The following is a 14,636-nucleotide window of genomic DNA, read 5'->3' as shown; positions in this document are numbered from 1 at the left end:
AATACGATTAAATAAACTATTTTCTGAAAAAATTGTGTAAGTTATTATAAATAATAATAGACAAACAAATATTCCTCCAAGAAATGCAGTTCCTTTAGAGTACGGTATCAATGCCAAGCCCATCGATGTGTATTATGGTCATTTCATGAATTTTTTAACTTTTTGTCGTGTAACAATGAACATCTGATAACAGCACTGTTTCATGCAATAAAACACAGCCGCACACTGTGACCACGGCAACAATCCAGAACGTAAAACTCTGAGCTTTGATCCAATCAGAGTGTGCAACAACGTCTGCGCCCTTTCAGATTTTTTGATGTACAAAGTCTGCGACACCCCAGCAGCAGAATTTTGTCTCTTTTAGGTCATTTTTTGTCGCCTGGATTACAAATTGGCCTTAACACCACCCACCTCTCCTTCATCCAAAAATTAGTTCAGGTGCATTTTTTTTTCAGGATACGCTCTGAGATCTGAATGCAGCCTAAAAGGAGTTACATCTCCAGTGAAAGTGAGAACAGGGTGTGTGTGGGTGAATGAGTGTGTATTCTCACCGGTGCTGAAGGAACAGCAGGATATCTGAACACCCGGACGAGAACGCTCAGTAAACTTCACCGGCCTGTCACTGTGAACATCCACATACACAGATTTGGTTAATATGTCAATACAATACATCCAGATATGTATCATATACACAGATCAGGCATAACATTATGACCACCTCCTTGTTTCTACGCTCATTGTCCATTTTATCAGCTCCACTTACTATATAGGTGCATTTTGTAGTTCTACAGTTACAGACTGTAGTCCATCTGTTTCTCTGCATACTTTGTTAGCCCCCTTTTACCCTGTTCTTCAGTGGTCAGGACCCCAATGGACCCTCACAGAGCAGGTACTATTTGGGTGGTGGATCATTCTCAGCACTGCAGTACCACTTGTGCTGGTCTGAGTGGATCAGACACAGCAGTGCTGCTAGAGTTTTTAAACACCTCAGTGAGAATAGTCCACCAACCAAAAACATCCAGCCAACAGCGTCCTGTGGGCAGCGTCCTGTGACCACTGATGAAGGACTAGAGGATGACCAACACAAACTGTGCAGCAGCAGATGAGCTATCAGTGGACAGGTGGACTGACAAGGTAGGAGTGTCTAATAGAGTGGACACAGTGTTTAAAAACTCCAGCAGCACTGCTGTGTCTGATCCACTCAGACCAGCACAACACACACTAACACACCACCACCATGTCAGTGTTACTGCAGTGCCGAGAATGATCCACCACCCAAATAGTACCTGCTCTGTGAGGGTCCATGGGGGTCCTGACCACTGAAGAACAGGGTAAAAGGGGGCTAACAAAGTATGCAGAGAAACAGATGGACTACAGTCTGTAACTGTAGATCTACAAAATGCATCTATATAGTAAGTGGAGCTGATAAAATGGACAATGAGCGTAGAAACAAGGAGGCGGTAATAATAACACCACACTTACATGAACTTCATGGTGAGGCTGTTCCACTGCCAGAAGCAGACCATACCATCAGCTCCTGTAGAGGCCAGGTAACGTGTAGAGCCAGTTGCAGACGCAGAGAACTAGAGAAAAAAGCAAAAAAAAACCTTCAGTTCAAAGGTAAAGCAATACTTTACTGCTAAAAAACAGAAGAACAATGATACAGCACGACAAACTCTTACCTACAAAAACATGCAAAGGTACAAAATTTTATCTTAGAGAGCTACAAGTGTTTTGGCTGTGCAATATACTACATTGACAGAAGTATTGAGACACAACTTTTAATCATTAAATTCAGGTGTTTCATTCAGTCTCGGTGCCACAGGTGTATAAAATCAAGCAGCTAGCCATGCAGCCTGCCTTTATACACATCAGTGAAAGAATGGTTTGTTCTAAAGAGCTCACTGAATCCGAGCATGGTGCTATAATAGGATGCCACCATTGCCAAGTCAGTTCATGATATTTCTTCCCTCCTAGAAATTCCATGATCGACTGTGTTATTATTTAAAAGTACAAGTGTTTAGGAACCACAGTGAAAGTCATGGATTACTGCTTGCAAGTTCTTAGACACTCTGATCAACTTAAAGTAAAATATAAAGGGACAAAATGCTTCAGTTACATTTTGTGTCTAAGAATTTCCAGGGGTGCCAATAATTGTGGCACATGTGGTTTTGTTAAAAATAATTAGTTCTTGCTAAGGGATTTTTATTTTAATCTCAGAATAATTTCACTTCAATTAAAGGTTGGATTTTTCACATTTTTTCAGTGTGAGATTAAGCTAATTCACCAAAAGGTGAATTTCATAAAACCCTTTTTACTCGTCTTTCTCAGGAGGTGCCAATAATTGTGGGTAGGGGACTGTATTACCATGACAATCATTTTCACAGCATGTCAGCAGCAGCTAATTTGAAGTTTCTGTTGAAGTGGTAAAAGCATTAATATATCAGTGAGTCTTTTTCATCTTCTCTGCCGTGCAATATGTGCAACACTGAATATTAAATCACTGTACTCTAAGTTTTTAAAAGCAGTTTTTACACCGACCGTACTAGCAGATTTTGTCTGTGTCAAAATATTGTGACACATATCATGTCGAAGTATCATGACAGATGATTTTTCCATATTACCCATCCCTGCGCTGGCGGCTGTTCAGAGCTAACACTGTTTACGACGAAGGTTTGTGCTGCCAGAATTGTTCGTTTGTGGCTGTTGCAGTTCATGATGCACGATTGATCACAAGATGTTTTGATTTGGAACGTGAGCATGTGGTTTGGTTTAGGGTTTAGGGGTTGCATTCAGGAAAACTTTAAGAAAAAAAACTTGCAAAGTTTCTTAAGACAAACACCAAGAAGTTCATAAGAATGACCTTAAGTGCAATTCATGAAAAAACCTGAAATATTCTCATTTAAAAAGAAAATCTCAAATATTTCCTTAAGATTTTCTTGAAAAAAATCTCCATTATTTTCTTATGTTGCATTTTACAGCTTAACATAAACTACATGAAACATATTTTGAATGTTTTAACCATTTTTTTTTCATTATTTAGTTTATTCCTCTCAGAGGACAACAAAATTGAGGAAAAACATCAAACCATGTGTTTAAAAACTTTTTGCAGACAAGAAATAGAGGTAATGGTGGAAAAAACAGAAAATAGGAAAAAAATAAGCCTTCATTGAAAATATGATCATTTTGGGGTGAAGATGAAAGCAAGAGATGAGGATGAACACGAGCAGCAGAGGCAGCGTGCGGGTTTGATAACTGATTTAGATCAAATCGTGTCAACTCTTACAGCCTAAGACATGTTTGAGGCTAAAACATGTAAGAACAATGTTTTTAAGAATACCCCCTGCTCTTAAAAAAATTCTTAAGAAAAAAATTTAAGAAGAAAATCTTAAGACATATTTTTTTAAATTTTAAAAACTTTTTTTCATGAGAAAAACATATTTAAGCAGATTTTTGTGAAACCGACCCTATAGATTTTTCTCTTTGGCAAACTGTCACTAAAATAAATGATGTTTGGTTACTGATTCTATTTTTCCAACCCCCTGCCCAAAAGCGCACCTGTATGGAAGTGATGGAGGCTGTGTGTCCCTGTAGGACGGTGATGGGAGCACAGGTTCGGAGGCACCACACGCGGATGACCTTATCGCAGCTCGCCGAGGCGAGTAACGTGTTCTCGTAATTCACCGCCAAATCTGAAATCTCGGCTGCGTGACCCCGCAGTGTTGCTAGGAGACGCCCGTCATCTGTCGCCCAAATCTTCACCAGACAGTCGTCAGAACCCTGAGAGAGAAAAAGACCCTCACAAACTATTTCGCATGTCAACAAACATCAACAGTCATGTTGTGATGAGAAACAAATAGTACCGTAAAGATACGCCTGCCTGTCCGGTCGAACGCTACGCAGTACACTGAGGACAGATGACCCAGAATCCTCCTGTGCATCTTCATGTGCTGGTAGGTACAGGAAGGAAGGACGTGGCCAAACCGGGCCACGCCTGTTGCCTGGCGACCGCCCATGACTGACACTGTGGGGACAGGATTTGGTGGTAAATACGTGCAACATGGCAACACGTCTCAACATCGCTCTCCTGTATGCAATAAAATGATGAATCTGGCTTAGTGGTTAATGAAAAAATTAATTTAAATTCTTCTCATTATCCTAAACAGGTCTGAACGATTTAGGGAAAATATCTAATTGCTGACTGAGAACATTTGGTGAAAGGGGTGACAATTGATGCTTGGCCAGAAAACACCATGCTCTAAATTAAATCTTAAACTTTCTTAGTTTTAGGCCCGATCCCATTTCTTCTTTTTACCCCTACACCTTGTTTTCGAGTGTCACCCTAACCCCTTGGAGCTGAGCCACAATGGGTAGTGGTTAAAATCTTCCCTCTGAAATGGGACCCTCCAATAAAAAGAGCATTACTTCATTAACAGCTACTAGCGCTGCTCTGTAGGCGACCCCGCCAGTCTGCAGTGATAGCAGAGAAGGGTAAAGTTCAGCTCCTCACTGCTGGGCTTTAGTTGCATTTAGGGCATCATATGCCTTCAAAGAGGGGGGCAATTATTTATTATCACCCACTCCTAATTCTTCAGTGATATGAAGCTGAAGTCATTTTTTTTTCCACCTTAAATGAAGCAGCAGTTACATTCTGGCGCTTCACGCGTCAGAACTGCTGGACTATTTAAGGTGGAACGGGAAAGTTAGCTAGCTAGCTACTGAGACGTAAGCATAGTACTAGTGATTTTTTATGCTTGTTATGAAGAAAACGACCATAATACATTGAAATGACATTAAACTAAGACAATGATGGTTATCGTAATTTTTAACAGAGAAAATTCTCATTTGTGTGTTTCTTTGGTCTCTTGTACAGCCATCTTGCCAGTTTTTCTTTTTTTCCTCATAACTCTCTGTTTGAAGTCTCTGAAAAACCTCCGTTTGCAGGGCCATGTAGCCCTAACACTTCACCCTAGCCCTCTATCTCAACAACAATCGGGACCACCCTAACCCCAGACGTGAACACACAAAACGGAGGGCTAAGGGCTGAATGGTAGGGGTGAGGGGTGAAAAGGGATTGGGCCTTAATCTTACACACGGCGTAAGCAAAAACAAAGATGGACACAGAAAAACACTGGGTATCAGAGAGAGTGGTCAATCAAGTCTAATTGTGTCAGTGGGAGGGGCTTACCAATGTTTGGTGGCTTGCCAAAGCTGATGGGTGGTTCGGGAGGCCTCCCCCTGTGGAGGGCAGCAACTGCAGAACCGGTCCATACTGTGTAAGGACAACCTGAGAGTGAGAGAGACAGAGAGAGAGAGAGAGACAGAGAGACAGAGAGAGAGACAGGGAGAGAGAGAGAACATATGAATAACCAAATTAAAGTGTATACGTGTGATTCTTCAATCCTTGCATGGAATACATAAGAACATCCAGAGCTTTCTGTTGTATTTGCAGAGTAAACAAGTAAAGGTAAATGTGTATCTTCCCAGTGACAAGCCAGTGAATTCCACCAAGTGCTCTGATCCAGGTGTCCAAATATCTATACTTACTCTGCTTTCAAGAGGTCTTTTTTTTGTTGGGGGTGGGACTAAAACACAAAATACCACATGAACACCCACTGGAGTCGGATAATGAAGTCTGGTATGCACAAAGTGGCCAAAGTGTAGCACAAAGTGACCATTAATGCTATTTTCACTATAAAGTAAATAGTCATAATAAAGTACATCTAAACATGTACAATTTCTGCTTTGTTTGTGTTCAAAATCACTCACAAAATAGGCCAAAATCGGTAGAGTCCAGCTAGTACAAGTCTTGCAAGGCAAAGAGTCCGGTGTGTTGTCACAGAACCTAGTCTACTTTGACAGGAAAGGGTCGTTTGACTGACAAGCCAATAACCACAGACCACTGTTTTTGTATAACTTCTAAGGGAAGGAGATCTTTCAGAACAGAGCTACAGCGTAAACAAATCGGTAAAAGCCTGGAAGTAAATTCTTGAATTGAGAATGAACTTTCAAAAGATAAAATCCCACGAATTGTACAAGCAACACAGCGACTTCAACTTGCTCTGAAAGGCTCAGTCACACATGCAAAGTGAGTAACTGCTTGCAAACATTTGTTTCCCATTGAACTGATAAAATCCACAGCATGGAAGTGCGTACGAAAGGCTGTGCTGAGAGCCAATCAGAATGCAGCAGACAAAATCCTGACAGCTGTGGCCAGTTTAAGCCGCCAGACATCAAATGCTCTGTGTATGTGCAGGTTGAGCATCCAAGGCTTAGACTAGCTGATAAACTACAGCAACCATTTGACAATATTCATGTTTTCTTGATTACCTTCCACATGAATCATCAACCACATGGATGCAAGTGACCGGCAATTGAAAGCAACATGGTGGCTGTACAACACACCTCGTTACTCACCATCAATACCAGTAGAGCGACACTGTGACAAACGAGCCTCTGACCAAAAAGTGTTTGTTACTGGATGCTATGAATATCTGGACTGATCATGCGATCCAACAAGAACAAACCATTCAAAAAGGCCCATCTTTATCCACAACACAATACTGATTCACCAAGAGGTTCTACGCTCAATATTTTAGGCATTAAAATAACATCAAACAACTACTTTCTATGTAAAAATAGATCAGATTAACGGCGTCCTGAGCAGAGATAGAAGTCACACTGCCTCAGTGTTGTAATCCGAACTTCTGTTTTTTGTTTTCATAGCCAGTCCGGCGGTGCGTGCATGTTAGTCTCGCCCTGTGAAAACGTCGGCCCTCCCCACGTTTTGTTTTGCCTTCCCAGACAAATGCAGTGACCACCGACACAGCACTGTGTATGCAAGGCAGCGCAGTGCAGTGGGAAACGTTCAGGTAAAAGAGACCTTCCAAAAATTCCTCCACTGAATCTTCCTCGAAGTTGACAAGAACGAAGTTGAAGCTTCTTATTCGCATTTCCCCATTCCGCCTTAAATCGTGCAGCAGTGCCATTCTATGCCTGCGGTGGCTGAATGTAACTGTCACAACATTTAAGGTGGAACAGAAACGTTCAAACAAGAAGCTGAGGCACCTGAACATAACCTGACTACGAACCATTTAAGGTGGAACGGGAAAGTTCGAACAAGAAGCTGGTGCACCTAAATATAGCCTAAATACAAACAATTTAAGGTGGAATGGTAAAATTCGAACAAGAAGCTGAGGCACTTGAACGTAGCCTAACTGCTGCACCATTTAAGGTGGAACGGGAAAATTCAAACAAGAAGGTGAGCCGCCTAAAACTAAACTTCCTGTTTGACTGTTTCTGTCTCCTACAGCGATTTTACATATTTTTCACACTTCTACACGCTCTTCACCACCCCACAACCCTCCCCCACCCCAACCAAATAATACCATATTTCGCAGTAATATTTAGACACAGTTTAAAGATGTGAAAAAAAGTGGCTGTCGCTCTAATCCCCTCATCACAATACTGATATTTGGCAGCTCTAGTCTGTGTGCCGAGTTCAGATGTCCTCCTTGTTGTATGCGACAATGTCAGCAGTCGGTGAGTGAAAGTGAAACTAACTCACTCTTTGCTGTGCGGAGCAGTGACTGTCGTCCAGTCCCCAGCAGACTGCGGACTCCAGGAACGCTGGGAGGAACGTGCGCGTCCACCAGCGCACATACCTGCTCACACACATGCAACAGGTAATCTGCCGGAATATGCTGGTTCAGCGCAACCTGTAAAAACACACACACACACACACACATACACACATACACATACATACAGAGAAAAATACTTTAGAAAAACAGCAGGCGATTTAAAGGACTCCAATCATGGAAACCTGAATTTTTCTCATGCTTTTGTGGATAGAGTCTCTAAACACAGCTAAAATTTCAAAACACAATCGTTCAGTACTCAGCCCAACAGATGCAAAAACACGAAATTCATTGTTTTAGTGAGATCATAACAACCAACTCAACTTAGACAAATCCCCACAGGGCCGGCGTCCACTCACTGCCCACTCTATTAGACACTCCTACCTTGTCAGTCCACCCTGTAGATGTAAAGTCAGAGACGATAGCTCATCTGCCGCTGCACAGTTTGTGTCGGTCATCCTCTAGTCCTTCATCAGTGGTCACAGGACACTGTTGGCTGGATATTTTTGGTTGGTGGACTATTCTCAGTCCAGCAGTGACACTGAGGTGTTTAAAAACTCCAGCAGCACTGCTGTGTCTGATCCACTCAGACCAGCGCAACACACACTAACACACCACCAGCAGTGCAGTACCACCCAAATAGTACCTGCTCTGTGAGGGTCCATGGGGGTCCTGACCAATGAAGAACAGGGTAAAAGGGGGCTAACAAAGTATGCAGAGAAACAGATGAACTACAGTCTGTAACTGTAGAACTACAAAGTGCACCTATACAGTAAGTGGAGCTGATAAAATGGACGATGAGCGTAGAAACAAGGAGGTGGTCATAATGTTATGCCTGATCTGTGTATAACAAGAATACACGTCTGGGGAAAACTTGGATTGCGGCAAAATCCTTCTGCTAACGAAGGTACGCCCCCCCTCAAACCCACCCCGAATTCCTTAAGTAAGTGCTCTTTAATGTCTGGAGTAATCAAGTAATACAAGCAGTTTATGCTTGTTTTTATGCATATACTGTGTTCTCTGCACACACAACATACACCTACATGCCTAACCGGAGTTCTTGGAGGGAAACTTAGCATGGCTTGAATTATGTGACCTCTGTGTGCGAATGGCAGGCTTGATGTTCGTGGAATAATGTCAGCCAGTGAGCGATCGTCCCCCAACTTTGAGCTCACAGCCCTAATAAACCTTTGTTCCCCCCACATTCAGCCCAACATTTCCCATGTTTGTTCTTGTTACAAGATCAAACCTGGACCCCACAGGACTGACAGCAGCTTCGTCTCTTCACTGTGAGGCTATAAGGAGGTTATAAGGTGTGTTTCAGCACCGAAGATACAGGCAGCCAATCAGAACAGAGGGAATTTACCAACAACAGACTTGAACGTACAGAAAAAGAGCAAGTTTTATTCTACGGGATAAAAAAATGTAGTAAACTCTTAAAATAACGGTTCAAGGGTTCTTTAGTAAAGGGAACAGTTCTATTTAAAAACAAGCCTCTCTTTTTACATGCATAGCTCTTTGTAGGGTGAGAATGATTCTATGTGAGCCCTTTTTGGTGCTATATAACACGTTCTCCATCAATCCGAAGAACTTTTTCGCCACGCAAAGATCCGGTTCCACATGAAATTGTTTTATACAGAACTCAATGTTCTAAACAGACCCATTCCCTTTGCTAAAGAACCCGTGAGGAATCATTTTTAAAAGTAACACAAAATCCATACAAAATTCCTAAGTGGACCTCAAGGTCAAAATAAATCATACAAAAAGATGGTTCTTCAAGGGTTCTACAGCAGACAAAATTAACACTCAAAAGAACTCTTTGCATGACTAAAGGGTTCTTTGCAATCAGAGATTCTATACAGCACCAAAAAGGGTCCTCCTATTGTAAGCCTGGCATCGCAATAAAAGAACCCTTTTTCGTGTCATACAAAACACTTTTCAAAAAGGTTCTATATAGATTAATCTACAGCACAAGGAACCATTTCACCATGCAAAGAACGATTTCAGCGTAAAATGGTTTGATATAGAACTATGCAGGATGAAAATATATCATACACACATAAAAAAGATGGTTCTTCAAGGGTTCTTTCGTAAACAAAATGGTTCTATATAGAACCATGAACACTCAAAGAACTCTTTGCATGATTAAAGGATTCTTTGCATCGTGCAAAGGGTTCGGCAGAATTAGATTAGATTAGGTTCTATACAGCTAGAAAGGATTGTTCTACTGTTACAAGCTTGACATCGTTACAACAGCAGAACCCTTTCCAAAAAGGTTCTATGTAGAACAATTTTCTTTACTAAAGAACCCTTGAAGAACCTTCTTTTTTACGAATGTATGAAAAATGCAGGATTTGTGTTCCAGACCAAAAACATATTGAATATATTAAATGTATGAACGATCACTTTAAAGATGAAAACGAACGCATAACAATTGATAAGCGCGTTCTAGATACCCCGAGAGGCAAATATTTATCAATACACACAGATACACGCCGTTGCCAGCCGTCTGGCCGCACGGACCGATCCCATTGGCTTTTCCAGCCTTCACCCAAACAAAAACTGGGACCTGATTGGCTGCGGCGTTTGATTGACGTTAGGAGCAGCCAATCCCGCCCTGCGCTGCTCGGCCTCGCTGAACCCCTCCCGCCCTGCCCGCACAAAGACTCGCATTTCAAACCAAATAATGAAATTTCTACGCGATATGAAAAGTTTCAGCCAAAACATCGGCGAACATGGACGAACAGACAGTTTATAAAACAGCACCCGCCTCGACATTTTCAGCGAACACGGAGATGTTTGTAAAATAAGAAAAAACTAAAAACGTAGTATCTGTTAGGATAATAAAGCCCGCGGCGTGTCTGTGACAGCCCGGTGTTAAAGTTAGTGGTTTTACTCACCCAGTCGGAGAAGTTTCTCTTCAACTGTTTTCCATCCCAGCTCCAGCGTTTCGGGATGATCTGCGAAAGCGGACACGCGGCGCCACAAACACACCAAAAAAGACAAAACACAGCTCGTTATCCCCCCATTTCAGCGTTTATCGGGCAGCTGGAAGAAACGAGACGATACTTATTTATTTACGGCTACAAATAGCCGCTGCTGTCGCCCTGCGAGCGAATAAACAGCTCACCTCGTACTCGTCCAGTTCCTCCAGCAGGATCTGAGGGAGCGCAGACACACAGACACACAGCGGTTTAGCCAAAACACACACATTTACACACGCAAACGGACTCAAAACGACGTTCTGAGCAGCGGTGCGTCTTTACCTTCGCCGACTTTTTACACGGTCCAGACTGAAGAAACCTGGCAATGAGAAAGTAGAGCTCTGTGGGGGAAAAACAGAGGGAGACGCCGCTTAGCCTTAGCTTAGCTTAGCCTAGCTTTCAGAAGCTAAATGCTAACTAAGAAAAAGAAACAAAAAGAAGAAAGTGTGGTGTTGAGGAGGTGTTTGAGGAGGGGAGGAAAAAGAGACATTATCGCGGTGCCCACCGGCTTCAATTTGCGGATACCGCTCCGATGCCATGGCCCGGTTTGGGCTCCGGGTCTTTCGGCTGTTTTTGCTAATCGGCCCTTCTTGAATTGTCCCACCGTTCGGCCTTTTTCCTCAAAGCAGCCTCGGCTCTCGCCGCGGTGTTTCAGCGCCCTCCTGTGGCCACGGCTCGCTATTGCAGGCTGTATTGAACGCTGTGTTATTAGCTGCCCTCCTGTGGCCACGGTCCACGATTGCAGGCTGTGCTGAACGCGGTTATTAGCCGCCCTCCTGTGGCCACCGTTCGCTATTGCAGGCCGTGCTGAGCGCTGTGTTCTTAGCCGCCCTCCTGTGGCCACGGCTCGCTATTGCAGGCCGTGCTGAGCACTGTGTTCTTAGCCGTCCTCCTGTGGCCACGGGTCACTATTGCAGGCCGTGCTGAGCGCTGCGTTATTAGCCGCCCTCCTGTGGCCACCGTTCGCTATTGCAGGCCGTGCTGAGCGCTGTGTTCTTAGCCGCCCTCCTGTGGCCACAGCTCGCTATTGCAGGCCGTGCTGAGCGCTGTGTTATTAGCCGTCCTCCTGTGGCCACGGGTCACTATTGCAGGCCGTGCTGAGCGGTGCGTTATTAGCCGCCCACCTGTGGCCACGGCTCGCTATTGCAGGCTTTGCTGAACGCTGTTATTACTGCCCTCCTGTGGCCACGGCTCGCTATTGCAGGCTATGCTGAGCGCTGTGTTATTAGCCGCCCTCCTGTGGCCACGGCTCGCTACTGCAGGCTATGCTGAACGCGGTTATTAGCCGCCCTCCTGTGGCCACGGCTCGCTATTGCAGGCTATGCTGAACGCGGTTATTAGCCGCCCTCCTGTGGCCACGGCTCGCTATTGCAGGCCATGCTGAGTGCTGTTATTAGCCGCCCTCCTGTGGCCATGGCTCGCTATTGCAGGCTATATAGAACGCTGTGTTATTAGCCGCTCTCCTGTGGTCACCGTTCGCTATTGCAGGCTGTGCTGAGTGCTGTGTTATTACTGCCCTCCTGTGGCCACGGCTCGCTATTGCAGGCCGTGCTGAGCGCTGTGTTATTACCGCCCTCCTGTGGCCACAGCTCGCTATTGCAGGCCGCGCTGAGCGCTGCGTTATTAGCCGTCCTCCTGTGGCCATGGCTCGCTGTTGCAGGCCATGCTGAGCGCTGCGTTATTAGCCGTCCTCCTGTGGCCACGGCTCGCTATTGCAGGCTTTGCTGAACGCTGTGTTATTACTGCCCTCCTGTGGCCACGGCTCACTATTGCAGGCCGTGCTGAGCGCTGTGTTATTAGCCGCCCTCCTGTGGCCACGGCTTGCTATTGCAAGCTGTGCTGAGCGCTGTGTTCTTAGCCGCCCTCCTGTGGCCACAGCTCACTATTGCAGGCTGTGCTGAGCGCTGTTATTAGCCGCCCTCCTGTGGCCACGGCTTGCTATTGCAGGTTATGCTGAGTGCTGTTATTAGCCGCCCTCCTGTGGCCACGGCTCGCTATTGCAGGCCATGCTGAGTGCTGCTATTAGCCGCCCTCCTGTGGCCACGGCTCGCTATTGCAGGCTGTATTGAACGCTGTGTTATTAGCCACCCTCCTGTGGCCATGGCTCGCTATTGCAGGCTGTGCTGAGTGCTGTGTTATTACCGCCCTCCTGTGGCCACGGTTCACTATTGCAGGCTGTATTTAACGCTGCTATTACCGCACTCCTGTGGCCACCATTCGCTATTGCAGGCTGTACTGAACGCTGTAATTAGCCACCCTCCTGTGGCCACGGCTCGCTATTGCAGGCTGTATTGAACGCTGTGTTATTACTGCCCTCCTGTGGCCACGGTTCGCTATTGCAGGCTGTATTGAACGCTGTGTTATTAGCCACCCTCCTGTGGCCACGGGTCACTATTGCAGGCTGTACTGAATGCTGTTATTAGCCGCCCTCCTGTGGCCACTGTTCGCTATTGCAGGCTGTATTGAACGCTGTGTTATTAGCCGCCCTCCTGTGGCCACGGCACACTATTGCAGGCTGTACTGAACGCTGTATTATTTGCACGCTCCTGTGGCCACGGCTGGCTGTTGCAGGCTGTATTGAACGCTGTGTTCTTCGCGCCCTCCTGTGGCCGGGATCGGCCTCTGCATGCACTATCGCTCATAACCGCCAGGGGCAGGAGGGTCAAGCAAAGGAAGAAAATGGAGGGCAACCAGGTGAACTCACCTTCTTGGAGAGGAGCAGACATTTTGATTTCGAGGGTGTTCGAGTGTTTTCGATCATGACAGCCACTGTGTGGTCATTTGAAATAGGAGTATGAGTTACTGTCACATTTAAAGTGCTAAATGCCCCAAGGTTTATGGCAAATATGGACATTTATAACAGGTTGTGTTTATAAAAGTTCAAAAATATATCCCCCTGTCCAAAATTAACACACTCACATGCAACTATTACTTTAAAAACTGTCTCTAATAGTGAAAATGATCTCTTGAGTAAGGAGTTTTTGGTAAATTAGTGTCATGGACCAAGCAGGCTGTTTGACTTTCAGATTGAAAAAATAACACTCATCAGCATCAACATTAAATATTATTGCACTTATGTTGAGGTTCCTGTATATTGACCGTGATAAATTACATTTGATTAAATGTAATTTAATCAAATGTAATCAAATGTAAATGTAATTGTAATTTAATCAAATGTAAATTAATTTATCAGAAGGATGAGCGTCTTAGAAAATGTGTGTGTGTGTATTTATTTTTTGTGCTTTTAAGACTGACACATGTAAATTAGCTCTATTCTGATTGGCTGTCCTGTATTGTGCCTCATTCAGAAAGCAGTCTGGGCTGAAACACTTCTTATAACTTCAGCATGGACAGGCGGATGTATGTAAATGTGCTGGTTTTTACATCACAGAAACAGTGAATTCCAGACTGTTTTTGCAGCGCACCTTCCTTATATGGGCTGTATGGACTGTGGAATGAAGGTTTTACACAAATCAGGCTTACTTATTAAAAAAAGCTGTAAAATTCAGTTTTTCATGATGTGGGGCCTTTAAATTCAGCTCCGCCCTGATCTAAAGCCAAATTCTGACCCTACCGTCTGTGTATCGCTGTTGAAATAGAGACACAGCAAGCGTGTTTCAGTGCACTGAGTCTCTGGCTGTGTAACTTTCTTAAAGTCTCACTCTGGAGCTGCCGAAACTCTGAAACTGGTGAACTCATCAGCAGACAGAGGTCATTCTCCATTTGAAGTGGGAATTCAGGTGGATACACTTTTCAAAAATCAAAAAGTCTTAATATGTCCATTATCTCCTATTATTATATATGTACAAAAAAGCTTCATTCAAACATATTTTACAGTCACTGGTGTTGTATGAATGTGGTGTAACACCAGTGACGGTGACTCCAGTGACGCCCTGGTTAAAACTGAGGATTTTGTAAACTGGCTGATTCATTGGCCGTCAGGTGACCTTGTGTATTTAAAATAAGTAACAAAAATGATATTCGACATTATTTTGACAAAATTTTAATTACC

General features: G+C 44.1%; 1 protein-coding gene across 4 annotated transcripts in view; it reads right to left on the bottom strand.

The window, feature by feature from the left end:
* brwd3 (bromodomain and WD repeat domain containing 3) overlaps positions 1-11,260 on the bottom strand; it is a 51,345-nt gene extending 40,085 nt beyond the window's left edge. For all 4 annotated transcript variants that reach the window (XM_036580020.1, XM_036580021.1, XM_036580022.1 and 1 more), the window contains exons 1-10: positions 11,130-11,260; positions 10,907-10,965; positions 10,771-10,800; positions 10,541-10,600; positions 7,568-7,718; positions 5,189-5,287; positions 3,864-4,024; positions 3,559-3,780; positions 1,483-1,583; positions 552-622 (exon numbers count right to left, since the gene is read on the bottom strand). In XM_036580020.1, the coding sequence (XP_036435913.1) occupies positions 552-622; positions 1,483-1,583; positions 3,559-3,780; positions 3,864-4,024; positions 5,189-5,287; positions 7,568-7,718; positions 10,541-10,600; positions 10,771-10,800; positions 10,907-10,965; positions 11,130-11,163 (988 nt within the window). In that variant the 5' untranslated portion in view covers positions 11,164-11,260. The remainder of the gene's footprint in view (positions 1-551; positions 623-1,482; positions 1,584-3,558; positions 3,781-3,863; positions 4,025-5,188; positions 5,288-7,567; positions 7,719-10,540; positions 10,601-10,770; positions 10,801-10,906; positions 10,966-11,129) is intronic.
* Between the last annotated feature and the right edge of the window lie 3,376 nt (positions 11,261-14,636).

This window comes from Colossoma macropomum, unplaced genomic scaffold, assembly GCF_904425465.1.
Source record: "Colossoma macropomum unplaced genomic scaffold, Colossoma_macropomum, whole genome shotgun sequence".
In the NCBI taxonomy this organism is placed as follows: Eukaryota; Metazoa; Chordata; class Actinopteri; order Characiformes; family Serrasalmidae; genus Colossoma; species Colossoma macropomum.
The sequence above is the reverse complement of the archived record's forward strand: the minus strand, read 5'-3'. Positions and strand labels throughout refer to the sequence as shown.